At 40.7% G+C, this 20,619-nt stretch overlaps 1 protein-coding gene across 1 annotated transcript; it reads right to left on the reverse strand.

Annotated features, from left to right (window-relative positions):
* Window positions 1–1,347: 1,347 nt before the first annotated feature.
* LOC138741598 (KH domain-containing, RNA-binding, signal transduction-associated protein 1-like) lies at window positions 1,348–18,058 on the reverse strand. The gene is made up of 8 exons (XM_069895910.1): window positions 17,928–18,058; window positions 16,344–16,460; window positions 15,576–15,722; window positions 12,789–12,910; window positions 11,288–11,531; window positions 7,441–7,508; window positions 3,868–3,926; window positions 1,348–3,079 (listed from the first exon to the last, which is right to left on the reverse strand). Exons 2-8 carry the CDS (start codon window positions 16,383–16,385, stop codon window positions 2,985–2,987), a joined length of 777 nt encoding a protein of 258 aa, XP_069752011.1. The 5' UTR covers window positions 16,386–16,460; window positions 17,928–18,058; the 3' UTR covers window positions 1,348–2,984.
* Between the last annotated feature and the right edge of the window lie 2,561 nt (window positions 18,059–20,619).

The following is a 20,619-nucleotide window of genomic DNA, read 5'->3' on the forward strand; positions in this document are numbered from 1 at the left end:
ATGGAAATATATATTCATACATACCCAACAAGACTTCAACTTTCCAAGAATACAGAGTTCTGAAGGGCTTGTTACCCTATGCCTGTGAAAGGAACAAAAACAGGTAGGCACTCAATTTGGGAATGGATATAGTGGTGAACAGTGAGTATTTCCATGCAAACTAGATTTACATCACACAAGGTCAGCATGCAACTCGAGCTTTAACATATAGTAACAAACTTCAGATTTAAAGATTGGAAAATAGATAAAGTAAAAAATTAGTCTTAAATAGGCAAAATCTAATGCATTTTATTACTGCTCAAGGACAAAAACAAATTTTCATTTAAAAGTTTCACCTGGACCGATCTAGTTTTTGTGTGTTTTGTTTCGAGGTTTAATTTAAAGCATTCAGCGTTTAGCAAGAGTTGCATTACATTCATGTTATGATGGGCAAATTTAGACTCTTTAATCAAGACAGGGTTAAAACAGAACAAGTTTATCATTAGTTAACACTAATTAGAAATTTATTTGCCTATTTTCCTATTTTATTGTTTGGAAGTTTACATTTTTAACCATTTATAACTATAATAGCTACCAAGAAAGGTTGTATATACACATCAGTGCCTTAAAATTATAGATTTAGCATTACGGTTACCTTGTGCATTTTGCGAGGTGGTTAAGGTTTAGTCATCCATCCTGCGATATATTCCTTTAAAAAAATCAGCCATCATCTTTCATTTCATCATAAAGACATTGAGCCCTGTAAACTGACTGGGATTGCCGAGACTTAGTCACATTAACACTGAAAATTGCAAATACATTTTAAAACTCAATATAGAAAGACATTAACTTTTTGTATTCATTAACCTTGTGCGTTTTTTTGGTTTGGTATTTGTTAACTGTGACATCGGTTATTAGACTCCAAACATTGCAATGCTCAGGACCCCCGTTTTGGTGCGATATCAAAACGCATGTTTTGTTTGTTTGTTTTTACGGTGTTAGTCACAATATAGAATCTGTAAGGAATATTTTGTCTTTTAACAGTTTTATGGTGAAGCAGTGGTCTTACCTCTATCTTCTTTATGTTTTGTTCACATAAAATGCAAGCATAAACAAGTCCGCTAGATTTATTTTAGCAAGATGAAACCATTTGTGTTTATTTCACAGTCTCTGTACATCTTAACCAAAATACATGCAACAGGTTTAACTGGTTTTCTTTTAACATTCAACTCAATCCAAGGATTTTAACCAAGCTATTTTTTGGTAAAATAAAATTAGAACACCAAGGTCTTTAAATTTATATAGTGAAAGTGTTTATTGTACTGCAGGAAAAAAAAATGTTTTATTTCTAAGGAAGAGAGGAATTCGTTTTAGATCTACACAAAAGAATTGAACTTTATTGACAAACTGATGCAAATGTGTCTTACAAATGTTTAGCTACCTATTTAGGCAGGCTCACACAAGGAGTGTAATGCACATTTATGTCCAGGCACAGATTAAAGAATACAGACAATTGTGGCTATAAACTTCCACTACACACACAAATTCAATTTCAGGTGCAGTGTCCCATTTCACATCAGAAGAAAGACCCTCTTGAAGATTGCCATAACCAGAGGGTAAATGGGAAATAAGTATGATGGAGGATGGGAAATGGAATGTGGAATTCCACTAGGTTTCAGTTTTCTGGTATGAAGACCATAAATTCAACTCAAATTACAAAGATAACCAAATGTAAAGATCCCAGTTACCCAAAAACTTGAGAAACATTTTTGCACAAAATGACACTGTCCATGTAAAACTGCATTACACAAAAACTCTGAAGCAAATGCCCAAAACCTACCCACTACTTAATAACTGTGTCAAAAGGTCTTCAAATGTTTTCAACATCATTAATGTTCTTTAAGTACTGCAGAAAGATGCATACTGCTTCTGAGATCTCAAGATCAGCAAGGGTAAAATAAATCTCCATCTCCCCACTCCCATCAGCTGAAATTACTGCAGTTTTTGCAAGGTCTCCTGGAAAGAGTGCTCATCAGTAACCCAAATTTAATTAAAATGCAAAGGAACACAAGAGCTGAAAGCAGCAAGTGGGAGCTGATTGACTGATACAGGATATCTTTGAGAGAATGTGCAATTTGAAATGCACAATTTATGTTTTTTTTTCCATAATCCAAAATCAACCCAGACCAAAAAGTAATTGTACTCCAAGGTGTACAAAGTGAGGACTACATCCAAGCTTTCTGCAAGCAATATTTACAATGGTGACAAATTTCCCTTCCACTCAAAATGAAAACGTTACCATGGGGAATTCTAATGGATTGCTAAAATGTAAATTTCAGGAGGGGTTTGAAAGAAAATTAAAATCAAATGTGCACAACGTCCCTTTATAAAAATCCTAAAGATTTGCTCTCTTAATTAAGAGTTTATCTTACACTGAAACAGTTATTAGGCTTAAAAACAGTGGATTGATACAGGCCCCCAAAACTAAGAAATGGTCAGAGCAAGGAGATCAGCAAAGCTTTATTAACATCAACAATTCTGTAGTGAGGCAGAGGGTGAATGGAATGTGGCAGATTTGACTTGACAGGTTTGAAATGCAGCTCATGTAATCCAATGGTAATCTGCAACTCCAAAGATCAGTTAAAAGTCTAAACTGAATCAGAAATGTCTAGGTAAACAAGTCTAAAAATACCTATACAGCAGAATGAAATTCAAATGGCAAGGCCATCTATACATATACATGTAAATTGACAGACGCGCCAACAGTATAAAAACAAAACCAAAGCATTCTAAATCATTTAAGTTCAGCTAGAAAAATTTACTGCCCATTAATTCATTGAAACAATCATGCCAGAGTTGCACTATCAGGGGGTTTAATTATCTAAACGTGTACATAAATCAGTCCACCCAACAACTTTCCAGAGTAGAAAACAAATGGACTATTACTTGTCTCACAGAAGATTGAAGCAATTAATAAGGGATGCACACATGGTCGGAGGCTGGTCTTAGTATCGCCCATAGGGATGATCTCTGTACATTCCCTTGAGTGGCCTTGCTGGTGCCTTCCTGCTTGTTCGTCCTGCATTCCAATCTTCCTGGCCTATAAATATTTAAAATATTTAGACAGGTAGGTACCCAATGGAAAAAAAAAACATTCAAATTCCCTGCAAAACATCTCAACCAGAGAGTCATGTTCCAATCACTGATTCATACATTCAAGAGAACAAATTCTGGTCATTTATTTTCCATCTTAACTGGGGAATTCAATACATCCTCCAGAGTAACTAAGGATATTTAACTGAACCCATCTTTTGAAGTCCAAAAACAATTTGAAGGACAGTAGGATTAAAATCACATGAACGCCAATTTCTTGAAAGTGAAAAATGTAGTTTGGCTGAGCCAGACAACTATCCCACAATAACCATAGGGAAAGACAGCAAAGAGCTGGGAAAACCAATATGCATGTGCAAACCCACATATGGCTTCTACATGAAGATGACAAATTAAATTAAAGTATTCAAATTGAAATTCACTTAAATTGTGGGGAAAGAAATTGTGGCGCAGACCTTAAGGCTATAGGGGTTGAATTGCCTTCTCCAGTTTCAATGTAGCAATTCTGGAGCACACAATAGTTTCCCATCAATCTAAGCCTATTTTACCTTGAATATAATTTGTGAACTTCTCAACATATCAAGACAGGCAAGAGCAGCAATGGTAGGCCAAAAAACAGAAAAAAAACTAGAGGAACTGTTTGACAACGTTATTCAATAATAAAAAGTGAAAAGCAAAACTTCCCTGGGTTGATGACAAAATTCGCAGTTTTACCTTAAATAGCAATTAATCTAGCATTGTATCAGCTTCAAAAAATTACAAATGTAATTCACTCACCATAATCATCGTAAGTGTCCTGCACTTCACCATGCCCATAATCAAAATATTCTGCGTCGCTGCGAACAGAAAACCAATCACATCACCAATGCAATGAAGCTTTTTCTTTGGTTCTATATTGAAATGTTATGATTAACTCGAATGCTCTTGCTCATTTTAAATAGGCCTTCCCTCAGTGACAAAAGCATTAGAATTCTGCAAACAGCACTCACTGACACATAGTGCATACTTCAACTCCAAACAAATGGAGCATTGTGAACATCTAGAATTAGGATAAAGGATCTCAAAGAATTTAACTTTTTAAAAAAATATATTAAAAAATGTAACCAGTGTTGTCAACTTATTTTAACAACAGAACTTTCAAAATGCAGCTATCGGTCATAGACTTCCAAGCAATTGCACTTCTTTGTGAGCACAAAATGTTTTGAGGCAATTATAACTGGTACAGTGTAGCAATAGCAAGAGACCTGCATCAGTAAAATTATTAATAAGCAAAAACAATCTTTTGCCAACAATCATTCACAGAACAATTAAAAATAAGCCTCTAAGATTCCCAAGTGGCCAGTTTCAAACTCTCGCTACTACAGTCAGAGCACCCTATGTACTTCTGAAGGGCATTCATAACAGCGCCCAAGAGCATGGTGATCTGCCTCAATGTTTAGAATAAATCAACTTCAGTCTCAGGAAGCACCTGGACCCACATAAATGAGCTACTGTCACAACAGGCCAACAGTAAATCAAGTTTATTGTCACCTGATTACACAAGTACCACGCAGCAAAACACGCAGACACACAGCCAGACAACATGTATACGGACTAGCATATCATATGCAGGACAATTATTTCATCTATACAAATAAAATTTTGTTAACATGGGTTTCGGATGGTTAGTGTGAGCAGTTCCTTTGGTTGTTCAGCATTCTGGTGGTGCTGGCTGATAATCCTGCATCTCTTTCCTGATGGGAGCAGCTGAAAGACGCCTGGGGTAGAAGTGGTCCTCAATGATTTTGCATGCCATCTTCAGACAATTATCCCAGTACATCATGTTGATGAGGCAGACTACAGTGATTCTGTCACGCTTAAGGTCCTGTGGAATGACCTCTGATCCATTTCTCGGCAGCAATGGTATTACACTGTGATGCAGCCAGCCAGGATGCTCATGATAGAGGTCCTAAAAGTTGACATAATGGTGGCCAGTAGCCTTGTCCATTTCAGTCTTCTCAGGAAGTGCAGATGCTGTGCACCTTCCTGACAAGTGAGGAGATCTTGTATCTATGAAAGAACACTAGTTAGGTGAACTCTAAGGAACATGGTGCTCTTCACTCTCCATTGATGGGTAGTGGAGGATGCTCACTCCAAGTTCCCAGTCCATGATCATCTCCTTTCTTTGCCTTGTCCACACGGAGACTCAGGTTGTTACTCTCGCAGCACATCACAAGATTTTCCACCTCTTCTCTGCAGTCAACTCATTGTCGCTGCTGATGAGGCCAATGACTGTTGGGCCATCTGCAAATTTGACAGTTGGAGTTGGATCTGACAATGCAGTTGTGGGTCAGTTATGTAAACAGCAGACGGAGCACACAGCCCTGTGGTGCACTAGTACACAGCGTGACCATGCTCATTGTTATGCAACTGACCCGGACAGACTGTGGTCCTTAGGAAGTCCAGAATCCAGTTACAGAGAGGACAGCTTCACCACAAGTCTCTGGGAAATGAATGCAGAGCTGAAGTTGATGAATAGCAGCCTGGCATGCAAGGTTTCATTCCCCGGGGGGGTGGGGGCAGAAAGAAGTGAAAGAACAAGGCTATAGCATCATCCGTGGAATGGTTTCTTTTACAGGTGAATTAAAATGGGTCCAGCATCTCTAGGAGTTGTACTTTGATGCTTACCATCACCAGACATTCAAAACAATTCAATGGTGGAAGTCAGTGCCACAGGGCAGTAGTTATTGAGGCCTGATATTGTCGCCCTCTTGGGTATTGGGATGATGGCCATGTTGAACCCTGAGGGAACAATGGACTGATGCAGTGAAGACTGAAGATCTGCTGTCGGTCTGCGCAGTCCTTCAGTACGCGACCAGGTATGTTATCCAGTCCTGCCACTTTGTGGGGTTACCTCACCTCAGCTGTAGATATGCAATGGGCCTGTTCATCAAGGAGCCAGTTTTCTTTGGCATCAATCTGTTTCTCTCCTCAAAATGTGCACACATGTTGATTGTCAGAAGGGAGGCATCATTGTCCAACTTGCAAGGTTGACATGATCTGTTATGGCCTTGATCCCTTGCCACATGCACCTCATGTCATTGGTGTCACACAGCAGTCTATGGATCTTGTGAATACCCACACTTTGCTTCCGGATTGGACAGAGGTGTTCAGCCCTGGCTAATCTTAGTGCTATTCTGTCCCTGAAGGCAGCATATCAAGCTACACGGTGCCTAGATCTCTGCACCCAACCATGGTTTCTGGTTAGCCCTGGTTGTGAAGATGTGATTTTGGTGACATCCTCCATGCACTTGCTGAGGTAGCCAGTCATTGAGCTACTATACTTCTCAATGTTTACATGACAGTTGCAGGTGGTCTCCTCTCTGGAACCGCTCTGGTCCAGTGGTCTCAGAGCAATCTTACCATGTTGCTGTGGCCTTGCCCCAGTCACATCCTGATCTCCAAGCAAACTGACCTAGTTGCTTTGCCAGCAGTCTGCACCTCAGATATGTGATCGGGGCAAGGTGCAGCCTTGTACACACCAAGGATACTGGTGTACACCTGAACCACATGCTGTTCAAACAGTGCACGGTGTGATTGAAGTCACCCGCAACAGTCAAGGGACTGTTGGGGTGGGATGCCTGGGCTTCACAGATGGCACAGTAAAACTCTTTCATGGCTTTACCCTCATGAGCTGAAGGTGGAACAGACTGTGGCAATCAGCATGGCAAAGAATTCCCTGGGCAAGTAGAAGTGTCTGCATTTCACTATTAGGTACTCTTTGCTACAGCAGCATCTGCCTGCCCTGAAGGAGGGAAGGGATCCAGCTGGATCGCTGAGAGTCTGGAATGGAGTCTTGGAACCACATTTATGTAATCACCAGAGCACAGCAGCCTGCAGTTCTCTTTGGTTCAGTTGCAGCCCCAGACAGTACATTTACTTCTCCAGCTACCTTAGATTTGAGAGCATGGTCTCAAGGGGTTATCTCTTAGGACGACCCAGATGCCAGCCCACTTTCTACATTTTTGCCTTCTCCTACAATCTGCTCCGTGGTTTGCTGCAGGAGGTTAAAAACACTCAGAATCTTAAAGATTCAATAATTTGAAAATCCAGTTCATTTTTTTAAAATTCATTTTGACAAGTGATATTTTATTTTGAATGACATCTAATTGACCCTCCATTATACATTAGATAATCTGGCCCATAAGAACACCTACATCTTTAACCCTAGCTCAGTGTTTTACATAATCATACTAGTTTTTATTTTTTATGTTGGCACGTTATGGTAGCTGGTGCATGTTAAGCAACTGCATGACTGCAGTAAGAATATCAGTGTGCAAACACAAATTGATCAGCACCAACTTCACTTACCCCTGGGCTTGATCATAATAGTTTTCATAATTATCGTAATTGTGCTCCGAATACCCATCATCATAGCCCTGCAATGTTTAAAAACAAGTCAGGTTATTCAATATCACCGCCCATCCAGAATATTACATTAATACAAAGCTTTACATCACATTATTTTCAAAATTTAATCTACATTATTATTGAGTAGAGCTATTTATAATCATACAAGGGAAATGAGATCCATGTAGAACTACCAGTATACAGAATTATCAAATTCACAGGAGCAGGGAAGCAAATGCTGCAAGTACAAATTGCAAGAGGCCACATTCAGAATACAAGAGCAGGGAGGTCAAGTGGGCCCTAATGACTGTGTACACTTCTGGTCAATACACCAAAAGAAGGATGTGAAACAGAGGTGAAGATTCAAATGCCAGAGCTAAAAAAATTGATAAGGAGAGAAAGGCACAGAAAAATCTCTTTTTCACTTTGGAACAACTGAGATGAAATTTGTCAATATCTGCACAAAACTGGAAAGACAAGAAAGATAATCAAACAAATTTCACCCAAAATATCAACTATTAAGAGGACCCAGATCTGTTAACTGGTAGAAGAATGAGAATTGAGAAAAATATTTTCACCCAAATTCTACAGGTGCCTAACCTGTTATACAGAATTGTTGGGACAAGACACCTCCTGTTGATCAGAATCTTCCGGATTTTGGAATCATTTTGATTTCGGTCCCTTTAAGCTAATGCCCTGCACTTAGCCGCCACTATCGTCTCTCTCCCCCACCCCCCCCACCTGTCTACCACCCACCTACTGGGTGGCAGATTATTTTGTGCCCCAGGCCAGACTGAGCAGTGGTCCGACAGGAGGTTCCTGACCAGCGTCGAGAAAGGCGGCCAGCATCGGCTGCTCGGCCAAATGGGGCAGAAGGCCAAACACGAGGTGCAGAGCTTGCAGGAGGAGCAGGCCATCGGGGCAGTAGAGCCGAGCACCTGCAGCTTTCAGGCGCTCCACCAGATTTCAGTGACAGCTCAATGCGGGAGCAATGGCCGTATTTATTACCCACAATCCCCCAGTGCCAGAGCAGTTCCTGCTACATGGGGGATTATGGGTAAAAGACAGACATTGCTCCTGCATTGAGCCAACCACTGCCCGCTTCTCTCCTAATGGGTGCTGGGGGCCAACAAATTTAGGGGCGGGGGGGCGGTGTCCCCTTTGAAAACAGAACTTGTACATAAATTGTTAATTTCCTATAACATGTCATCTATCGAAAAAAGTACCAGCTTTTGGAATTCCATATAAAAGGTCAGGCACCTGTAACTTTGTTTGAAACTTGCTGTCTGAAAAGGCAGTGAAGGCCGCTACATATTAAACTCAAGGGCTCATCTAGGCACCATTTGGCTCACATCTTAAAATTATCCTAAGCATAAAAACAGCAATACAGGCATCCCCTGGGTTGAAAGTGCTCTATTTACAAACAACTCACTTACATACTGAGAAGCTGACCGGAAGTAGAATGCCACGAACTTCCAGTTAGAGTGTGGTTAAGCTGTAGGATACTCTCTCACAACGCAGCCATCACCCAGCATCGCTGCAGAGTATTCTGTGGAATACACTTGCGGGCAGCCAGGTGCAGGAGCCAGGAGCAGATTGGAAGGAGCGAACATGTGGGAGGGCCAGCGTGGCCATCGACCATCATCATGATTATCCAATCATCTTCTCCGATGTAACTTTCAATCATGGTCATATGAATATGTGTAGTTACTTTTATTATGTACTCTATTAATGTATTGGGAAGTGCTTTAATATATACTTTATCTAAATATTTGACTAAACAACACTAAATAAGGACCACACATACCTGTTCTGACTTGCATACAAACTAGAATTAAAGACAGACATAAGTAACAGAATGTTTTTAACCCATGGACTGTCTATTATCCAAAGCAGTCATTCTCAAAGTGGGTGTATGTACCCGCCCCCAGGGCCACAGCACATTAAAGGGGCCCACAGACTGAAACCATAACATTTTTCTTATGTTTTTTTTAATGTAGTCAGGAGAGAAATATTCAGAGGGAAGAGAGCCTATAAACTTTGAGCAAAGTCCCAAGGGCCGGGGGGTGTGGATCATAGACAAAAAAGCAAGCAAATTAGAACTCAGTAGAGAATCAAGAAATGTAGCATTGATTTCCAATGTGCACGCATTCCATACTTACTCCAGATTTCTACCATTACAAATGTATTTCACCATGCTAGGTTTAAATTTGATTGGATGGTTGTTTATTGCAAATATTCAAGAAATCAAAAGCCATATTTGGACAGGTCTTTTGTAGTCATTTAAAAAAATAATGAACCAGATGCTTTTTCTCCGATTTACTTCAACAGATACAATAACATGGTTTATTAAGCAGTTGACCGTGCAAGCGTAGATTAGCATCTCCATTAGGAAATCAGTTTTCAACACTAGCCAAGTCTCTCAATTCTGTGCAGCTCATCCCATTTTGACCTGGAAATACTTTATTGGAAAAGAATACAGGTACACAATCCTTTATCCGGACATCTAAAATCCAGAAAGCTCCAAAACCTGGCAAGTGGGGAGAGAGACCGGCAGCGCGAGTCGGATGGCCGAGAAAAGGTTGGGGGGGGGGGGGGAAGACAGCAGCGCGACCGGAAGCGGGTGGGAGTGGATACGGCAGCACAATTTGGATGGGCTTCTATCTGGCTTTCCAAAATCTGGAAAAATTTGAAATTCGGAACATACTGTCCACCAAGGGTTCCTGATAAAGGATTGTGTACCCGTACAATTACTTGGGGCAACGTGTGGAAATTAAAAAAAAAAAATCACAAAATAATGAAGAGTTTCATCCTGAAATGTTGACCATCTTTTGCCTTCCAAGGATATGGCATGATCCACCATGTTCCTTCTCCATTTTGTGTTTTCAAACCACCATCTGCAGTCTCTCTTTTAATTTTGCAGACTGTCTTGACAACATGGCAAAAATCCTATTAATGATTTAGACTTCAATGTTTAGGCATAATGCGAATGCTTATGGATAACACCAAGATTCAGCTTTGGGACTGATAAAGAGATTTAAACATGAGATGCACACAGACTGTTTAGTTAGCCAGTTAAGCAAGAGGCAAAACATTTAGCAAGGGGGAGGAATAATAAATAATAGATAGTGAATGCAATGGAGCAAAAATAACTTTTGAATAAAGAAACCAAATGCTTTTTTTTTTAAAAAAAAAGCTGAGAACACTGAACACAAGACAGAATTTATGTTAGAATCTTCAATTCTTATTAGGTTACAGCTTCAATTACATCAAAGGAAAGGTGTCATTACATTAAAGAGGGCACAGAGTAAGAAATCTTGACAGGCCTGGACATTTGCAGTTACAAAATAAGCAGGTGATATTTCCTTCAGACCAGACTCTGTAAAGATCATGAGAGAGATAAAATTATAAGAGGCTTGAACAGTCTTCATGGAAGGATGCATTTCCTTTAACAGAGTAGTCAAAAAACAAAGGGACATAGACTTAGCCTAATTAATTGGCCAACCATGGTGATGCAGGAAATTCATGCCCTGACTCCAGAAGGTAGCAGTGATAAGAAAGGACTGTGGAGATAGAAACCCCATCACATTTAATAATAGAAATGCATGTAAAGATTTGTAACCCATTTTAGAGAAGCAAACTGGGCTGTTACATTCGACCAGCACAAACACAATTGGCTTAATGGCCTCCTTCCATAAATCTCTTATCCAAGCTTGTAAACAGTTGAACAGGCTGTACTATCATTTAACCTACATAAGAACGTATACCAAGAATCCAAGATTCAATGTAGCATAATTGAGGGGCTTACGTATTCATCATAGCTCTCTTGAGCAGGCGGTGGGTGCAGTGGCTGTCTGTAGACTGTAGGTGTCCCTCGAGCACGAGGCGCAGGGGCACCTCTCTGTGCTGGGGTGGCACCACGTCCACTTGTCACTTCTCTACGACCTCCTGGAGCTCCCCTCACAGTTGCTCCACGTGTCACTGCACCTCGTGGTCCGTACTGAGGGGAGGGCGGAAGTGGTGCGACACCACGACCCCTGGAAATGAACACACTGTACCGGAATAGATCAGCTAGTCAGCAAAGTTGTGAGAGGCAAACCATTTAACTACTGACTCAAACAAGGCACAAATTTCCTTGCTCATACCAGAATTTTTTTTAAAAAAAGGAGGGGCTTCTGGCCAAATTGTGACCAGCAATTTATACAATGTACATGACAAATTAGCAGTTAAATCTCTTCTATAAAGTGGAACACCTCTGATGCAGTCCAGGTGGAAGAGTAGGTAAGCAATCTCTCCCTCACAAAATGGCAATAAAGAGAAAATTTGTGCCAGTGGAACTATGGACAGCCTCAAGATTCAAACAAGTGTGGTGAATCTGTGGAATTCTCTGCCCAAGAAAGCAGTATAGACTGCCTCATGGGGTGGCAGTTGGCAAAGTGGTTAGTGCATTGCACCAGCAAATGGGAACATGGCTTGAATCCCATGCTGTAAGGAGTTTGTATGTTCTCCCCGTGTCTATGAGGGGCTTCCCCCGGGGACTTTAGTTTCCTCCCACTGTTTGAAACGTACCGGAGGTGTAGGTTAATTGGGCAGCACGGACTCATGGGTTGAAATGGCCTGTTATTTTACTGGATGTGTAAACTTTTAAAAATTAAAAACATTTCAGACATATTTTTGCAGAGTAAGGGTTATGGACAAAAGGCAGATAGGTAAAACTTTAGCCAGATCCAAGGTGGCGCAGTTAGCACGACAATGTTGAACCGCCATGGACTGGGATTTGAATCTGAAAGGAGCTTCTATAGTTCCTTGCTCCCCCACTTCCCCTGTGTCTGCATGAGTTTTCTCTGGGTGCTCTACCCTTCAAAATGTACTGGGTTGGGGGAAAGGAGGGGTTTATAGTTCAATTTGCCAGCACAGGCCTGTTACAGTGCTGTATGCCCAAATTTTTAAAAAAAAAAAATTTTTTTAAAGACCAGCCTTGATCTTAAATCTCTGGGATATTGCTTTTCCAAGAATTGTAAAATATCATTAGCTCTATTTTCCCAGTCAAGCCCCGTGTATTTACAGGATGAAAAAACTTTGAAACTATTTCTATGATACAAAATGACAGCTTCATGAAGGTGGGAATGGAGAAAGTACTTGGCATGGGACTATAATAGGAAACAGTTTATACTGTTAGCAGGTTTGAACGGGTTGAACAAATGATAAGATTAATTGATCTCAACAACTCTGAAGGACAGAAGGGGAAACAATTCCATTTACCTACTGGCTTATTAAATCCCTAGCAATAACTTGTTCAGCATATTTACCTCGCAAGTGGTACAGGTAGAGCACCTCGTGCACGTACACCTCTTCCACGGGATGCATCTTGTCCACCGTTCAAGTATGCCAGCTCAGTTAGCTGCTCCTGCCTTATTTCATCATTATAATCCTGTTAATACAAGGCACAACTACAAAGTGATGCCAGATAAATAAATGTTACTCTTTCAACATCAGTCTGCATGGCAACTCATTTCTACCAATTTTTCCAACCCATCTCAGTTCAGACCAACTAAATAAAGTATTTTATGATTCCCTTCATGCTTGCATTTCAATGGTTGGATTAGAACCACTCTTCCTGAAAATGTCACTGGCAACAGCTTCTGCACATCCTGCAGATTTACCTTCAATTTAAAAAAAATCAAGGCAATACCCATATATTCCTTCCTGTGTACGTCAGAACCCTAAGTTGTAGTCCCCAACTCAAAGTTTTAAGTCACTCACTGCACCACAACTTATTCCTTTCAAGATGAGCAGCTCAGACCAAACAATCCAATGCTAAATGAAAATTACAAGCGGACAGTGTGCCGTGCCAGCCTCCAGATTGATCAGCCTATCACCGTGACTACAGACCTGCTGTTAATGAACCTATAGCTACAATGCCCTTGATGTACAAATATTAAAGCAACTTTCACTTATTTTCCATAACAAGTGAAACAAAATTCACTAAACATTTTATGAAATTGCTTAATATTCTTGGAATTTTTTGCCAGTTGCACAAATAGCAGATTAAATGAAATTGTATAATATCAAAATTAGTAAATTGGTACTGCGTTATGGAATTAGCACAAATGGAAGCATCTTCCCAACATGCAGTAATTCTTTAATCAACAGGGTAGCTTTTCTAGAATGAAAATTATCCTTTTGCATGGAGTCAAGGGGCTAAATTATTAATCATTTTAACTGGAGGAGCTAAATCATATAGGATACACCAGAGACTTGGTTGAAAAGAGGAAACCATTCACCACAACAAGTAGTGAGTTTTACAGCAAAGCAGGCTATTTGGTTGTTCAGTTATAGCTTACTTCAGAAAATTCTAATTTGGTCCAATGTTCCAATCAAAGAGATTCTCAAGGCACATCATGGTCAATGAGCTTGGTTTAAAGGGAGTAAAGCAGCCTAGAGTTTTAAAAGTTTTAAAAAATTGGAGAAACTCAGCAGGTCAAGGAGTGTCCTTTATATAGTAAAAGTAAAAATACATAACTGATGTTTTTGACTTGAGCCCTTCATCAATGGAAAATGTCAGCAGGCATCCAAACAAGAGTGGAGTGGTGGGGGAGGGGAAGAGGTGGTTGCAAGGCAGGAGGCAGTAAGTGGAGAAGGGAGGGAGGGAGGGGACAGCAGAGATCAAGAGGAGGAAGGATAGCTAGGTGAAGGGAGAGAGAACCGGAAAGGTAAGAGGAGAGAGCAGATTAGCAGAAACCTGAAAAGTCTGTTAATGCCATCTGGTTGGAGTGCCCAGATTGGAAAATCAGGTGTTGTTCCTCCAATTGTGGATAGCCTTGGTGCTACAGTACACAAGGCCATGAACATATATGCAAGTGTGGGAGTGTAACACAGAACTGAAGTGGTTGGTTCCTGGGAGGTCGCCGTAACAGGTGCCGACAAATCAAAGGTGCTTGGAAAAGCAAACTCCCAATTTGTGCCCACTCTCTCGGATGTAAAGAAGGCCACAAAGGAAGCATTGGATGCAGTAAACAAGCCCTGTAGATACACAAATGAAGTGCTGGTTCACTTGAAAGGCCTGTTTGGGGCCCCAGACTGAGGGAGGGAGGAGGTGTGGGTGCATGAATGGCACCTCCTGCAGCCACGGGAAAAGGTGCTGGGGGAAAGAAAGGAGGAGGGAAATTGGTGGGGAGGGATGAGTGCATCAGACTCTCAAGAAGGCAGAGAGAGGAGAGGGGAAGATGTGTAAGATGGAGGGATCCAGTTGCAAGTACCAGAGATTCCAGAGGGATAATGAGCTTCAGCCCACCTCCCAAATTATTACATGTATAAATGGTGAAATAATCACCCCCTTATCGCTTTAGTCTTGAAAAAAAATCCAAACCACTTGTACCCATGGATATTGCTGGACCTGCAGAGTTCTTCCAGTAATTCCGTTTAATTTCAATCTGACTCATCAGCAAATCTTTTTCTGCATGAAGAGTTTCTTTAATGACACGTAACCAAGTGCACAAATCTGAACCTAGGAAAATCCCAGTTCTTCTGTCAACAATAACATACATTACATTTGTGATCTTCTCTGATGAGAATCTGCCTTATGGTTAAAACACTTTTACATCTATTCAAAGCCTTCTTTTATATCTGAAAATCAAATTGAATGAACGTAGTCGAGAAGTAGCTTAATCATTTCAGGTTTACTTTATTCTTTGGCTTGGCTTCGCGGACGAAGATTTATGGAGGGGGTAAAAAGTCCACGTCAGCTGCAGGCTCGTTTGTGGCTGACAAGTCCGATGCGGGACAGGCAGACACGATTGCAGCGGTTGCAGGGGAAAATTGGTGGGTTGGGTTGGGTGTTGGGTTTTTCCTCCTTTGCCTTTTGTCAGTGAGCCCATGCCCGTCTCTTTGTGGCTACCACAATTAAAAAAGGGACTGAACACCATAACCTCCATTTGACCGCCAGCTACAGAACACAAAGGTTAATGCAACTCGTCAACAAACAGGTCTTCAAGCTCACACCATGAGACAGTGAAATGAGGCCAAGTAGAAGAACAAAATTTGCACTTGGAAATAATGCTGTTGCATGAATGTCACCAACTGAAAATAAGACTTACAGGTATAAGAAATTTTTTAAGCTCCTCCATTGCATGATACATTCGTGAGTAAGCTTCAGTTGGAGGCGCAAAAACTTCAACAAGTACATGCAGATCATTGTTCAAGTGTGCATACTTTGCTTCTCCTCCTTTACGCAGTTCATCTTCCTAATGAAGTGAAAAAAATCTGATGAGAACTAAAAGCAAGCATACAAGTACAATCTTTGGTTAGCTTCCAAGTGATAACACTCTACCATCAACCAACAGCACAAGCATTTCACGCAGGGTATGATGGATTTTATTCTAAAGTGAGCACATGTACATTGATGTTGCCCAGCCTCCATGTATTTACTGTTCTTGATCTTAAGTAATTTAAAAATTCAATACTGCCCCTCCAAACCAAGCATGCAATTATGAACATTGGATAAATTCAATCCTCAAACTGCCCAGCCCACAAGAGTCAATTTTAATATCCCAACAGCACAAACAGATTTAAAAAAAAAATAAAATTTGAGGCAATATTCTCTGAATATCAACGTTACAAAAATTTCATGCCTGGAATGTCTCAACATTTCACTCGACTTGCATCATGTGATCTTAGCCTTCAAACATCCGGGAGGCTTACAAAAGCTTATTACAGCAAAAGGAGCGGGGTTTTATCCAATTGCACAGAAATGAACTTGCAGCTTGGCTTCCCCTTTCATGTTTCATTTGTAACACAGAACAACCGTTACATCACATTGCCATTCAATAAGCTTATGCACTTTATCCCCAATCAAGTCGTCTTACCTTGGCCTTGTCTCTCATTGATCCTTTCCCAAGGATGGACATTTTTGTGCCAGTGTCCTCTTGTAGCCGTTTCAATGAATTTCCTCTTGGTCCAAGTAGTTTCCCTACAAAGTTGAACTGCAGAAATACAAAACATTAATGCAAAACTACATTGCAACAATGACTTGACTTAACCCACTGGCAGCTAGTGGTTTAGGATAAAGGTCATGAAGACAACACATGACATTCTAAATCCACATAATGTGCAATAATTATCCATGCAAAACAAAAGCATCCATTCCCCAAATGAAAACTCAACATGCATGAGATGCAAAGAGGAAACCACCAGAAATTGTTTCCAGCACTAAGAATATCTTAAAATGAAAAGAGCGCCAACTTGAAGATACAAATAACCAAACATTCACCAACAATGTCTGATTCAACATCAGCAGTGTGACTAAGGCAGTTTGAAAATGAAGCTTTCACATGTGTTATCCCACAGAAAAGAAAATTGCCATGGTATATCTAGTCCATAAGCAGGATGAATCCAATGTGAACACCCTATTCAAGACTAAGAGAATGGAAGGGTCACTGCCCATGCTATTATTTATAAACTTTGGGCTGCAGTCAGCTGGCTCCTGCTCTTATTACAGCTTTGACTGGATCTCAACTCCAGAGACAAAGAGAGACAGTCTTTATTAGCAAGGCAGGATCTGATCAATAGCATCAGTAACAAGCTCTAGTAAATCAAAACTCAATTGCAGTTATCTCAGCCCCATGACATCACTGCAGAAGTTCCTTAGGTCACTCTCCTAAACCCAACCTTCACTGTGAATTCCATCTCTTCAGAAGAAAGTGTGGAGATGTGCTGACTAATGCTCCACCCAATTAAATTCAAACTTTTATAGATGTTGACATAACCCATGCCTGCATGCACCTGGATAATTTTCAGATTGACCTCCAGGAACATGTCTAGGCATCTCTATTAATCGAAAACTGTTCTTTTCATCCAATTACAAAAAATTGAAACTATGCAAATACTGTAAACATGAAAGCAAGTCAGAGGCAGAGCATTGCACTGTGATACTCACACCCCAAACTCCTAATATTCGACTTAAATATCAGAGGTATGCTAAAAGTTTTGCCTGAATAAGTGCAGCTTTAAAGAGACAACTCCATGCAACTCAAAATAAAACAATTCTCTTGAGGAATATCAAGACTGCAACTAGGAACAACAAATGCTGATCTTGCCAGCAATGCCTATAACCCTTGAAAATAATGTTTTAAATTTCAACTTTTGCATCCAGATTAAAAAAAAATCAACTACCATGTCACATTACCTCCCAATGACATTCTCCTTCTCCCCCATCCCATTACTCTCATTCCGTGGTCTGCTTTCAAAGTCAGAGTGAACACAAATCCATGCACAAAACACAAATACAGGATTGCCATTTATAAAGGGTGAAATAAAGAGGAACACATTTTTCACTGTTCACTAGTGACACAGCTTTCTGCAATGAAAAACACATTTTCCTCTCAATCTAAATTCATTCTGGAAGTATCAAATTTCAAACTGGGGTCAATGTGAACATGAAAACTCCTTACCTTTGGGAACTGTGCAACTGGTATCAGGCATCGCTCAGAGAGCTTGATATTTTTCTGTGTCAGAACATCAAGAAATCTCTTTTCCTCTTCTTTCTTCTCACCTTTCTGAACCTTTTCAATTTCTGCAAATTAAAAATACAATTAAAAAATTTCATGTGGTGACCATAAAAAGACAAAAAAACCCAACTTGAAAATGAGGAACATGGAAGTTTTCCGTTTCATGTAGCAATTTCTTCTATACCTTGTTCTACAAACCAACCTCAAAGCACTTTCAAACTGCAACCAGACATCTGGAAAAAGAACACGAGTTGAAATCTGGTGATACAAATATTCACTTGGTATGTAAACTTAGTGGGAGAAAAGTGGAAGGAAAAACTTCAAGATCAAAAAACAGCAGAACACCACAAGTAACAGAGCAACATGGATTTGCTCCACAAAGTATGAGGCTTTGTAGAGCAAATCATGCTGCAAGCCTACAAAGGCAAGGACCCTCCCCCCCCCCCCCCCCCCCACCCGCCACTCTTCATCAAAGTATAGAGGACTACTTCAGGGGCCACCTCATGCACCCACGATGAGCTTGCCAGCTCCATCCACTTTGTGTCCAACTTCTATCCCAATCTCAAACTCACCTGGTCCATCTCCGATAACACTCTCCTCTTCCAGGATCCCTCTGTCTCCATCTCGGGAAATAAACTTATTCCCCTCATCCTCACTTACATCCCACCAGCCTCCACATCCAACATCATCCAGAATTTCCAGCACTTACTACAAGATCCCACCACCAGACATTTTTCCCCTCTCATCCTTCCACAGGGACCGTTCCCTCCGATTCCCTAGTGGACATTCCTCCCCACTTATTGTCCCCAGCACCTTCCCCTGCCCACACCAACTCTCTCACCAAGGTCCAAAGCCCCAAATAGACCTTTTAGGGGAAGCAACCACTTGTACATCCAGATGTCTTATTTACTGCATCTGGTGCACCCTTTGTGGCATTCTCTACATGGAGGCTGGTTGCAGACTGGGAGATCAATTTGCTCAGCACCTCTGCTCCGTTTGCAACCACAGCGACCTCCCAGTGGCCAACCATTTCAATTCTGTGTCACACTCCTATGCCTTATGCACTGTCCTACCCTGACCATCTGCAGATTTGGAGGAACAGCACCTTATTTTCTGTCTGGTCACCCTCCAGCCACATGGCATGAACATCAACTTTACTGCTTGCCTTTTCTTTCTCCTCCCTTTTCTTGTTCTTCCACCCATACAGCCCTACCACCCCTAACTCCCCCTCATTGCTGCTGTCCCCGCCCCTTCTTCACCCACCATCTATCTCCTGCCTTGCCACCCCCTTCTCTTTTGTTTGGATCGGGAATTTTCTCATACTTTGATGAAGGGCTCAAGCCAAAAACATCGGTTATTTATCTTTGCTTTTGCTACATAAAGGACACTTTGACCTGCTGAGGTTCTCCAGCATTTTGGTCTCCTGTAATTTTCTTCAGCAATGATTAAGTTTTTATTTAAAAAAGATCACCATACTCACATATCAATATGTAGAAAATGCAAAAGCAATGTTTAAAAAGTCCAAGCCTCAAGGATTACACAGCTTTGCAGCAGCCACAAACCATAAGTATTAATATTGTCAAGTGTAAACCCTTTCTCCTGAACACATCTGCTGTGAAACAGGGACCCTGATACAACTGTAGGGACAAATTGCTCCAAGGACAAAAATGTCATAAAAAAATAAATATACCATCACAAGACAAAAAACAAATGCAAAGTACTAGCACAGTGGGCTTTTTCCAAACATTGGATGGTTACCAAGTATGCCCAGTAACTTGTTTATGCTATACACTACATTTTTGTCCATTTCCTGCTTTTAAAATTCAAGACCTACACGTACTGAAGCTCAAACATATTAATATTGCTTGCCCAACATTTGTTTATTTCAGAACTCTTGCTGAATTTACTAGTTATTCTACACTTTTAGTTCCAGTATATTAAATAGCATAGCTCAAAACTTAATTTTCAAAGCACATCGAACAGATTTGAATCCAGAACATTCATTCGCTGTGTTATGAGCCCAAAGGACCCCAAAACCCAGCAGCAATAGATATTCACCAAGACAAATGTTTCTTTTAATTATCTTTGAACATGAAAACAGGATCAAACTTTATCTTATTACTACTAACTTAACCCCCTTCTAATTCTAAGCGCATATGTGTGTGTGTATACAAGTTCAGAAAAGTTAATTTGTAGTCCCATCTCACTTCTCATTCCTCCAAGTTCACTGGTTGCAGGCAATTCTTAAACTGTGCACAGAATTTAACATTTATGAATTTCACCAGGCTTTGGTGTTTGAAAGGTAAATGGTTACCACTCAAGAAGGTTTTTGTCAGTTTTCAGAGAGATGTATTGTTCCTGGATACAAACTGATTCCTTTTAATCAGCCACTTCGGTGCCTTGCCGAAGAAACTTGCCCCATCAGGGTTTTCCAGATGATAACCTCTTTCTTTCAGGTCACCAGTTCCTTTTTGTTTCTCTCGATTCAAGTGAAACATTAGGCAGCCAGTCCCCTCTTGTATGAACTACAAGGGCTTTAACCAGGCTGAACTCAGCACTCACAACCAATCTTCAAAATGGGGGTCTTCCACAAGCTTTCCAGCTTGTCCGGTTCCAGTCCCAGATTCTGCTGCTA

The sequence above is a fragment of the Narcine bancroftii genome, chromosome 8 (assembly GCF_036971445.1).
Source record: "Narcine bancroftii isolate sNarBan1 chromosome 8, sNarBan1.hap1, whole genome shotgun sequence".
In the NCBI taxonomy this organism is placed as follows: Eukaryota; Metazoa; Chordata; class Chondrichthyes; order Torpediniformes; family Narcinidae; genus Narcine; species Narcine bancroftii.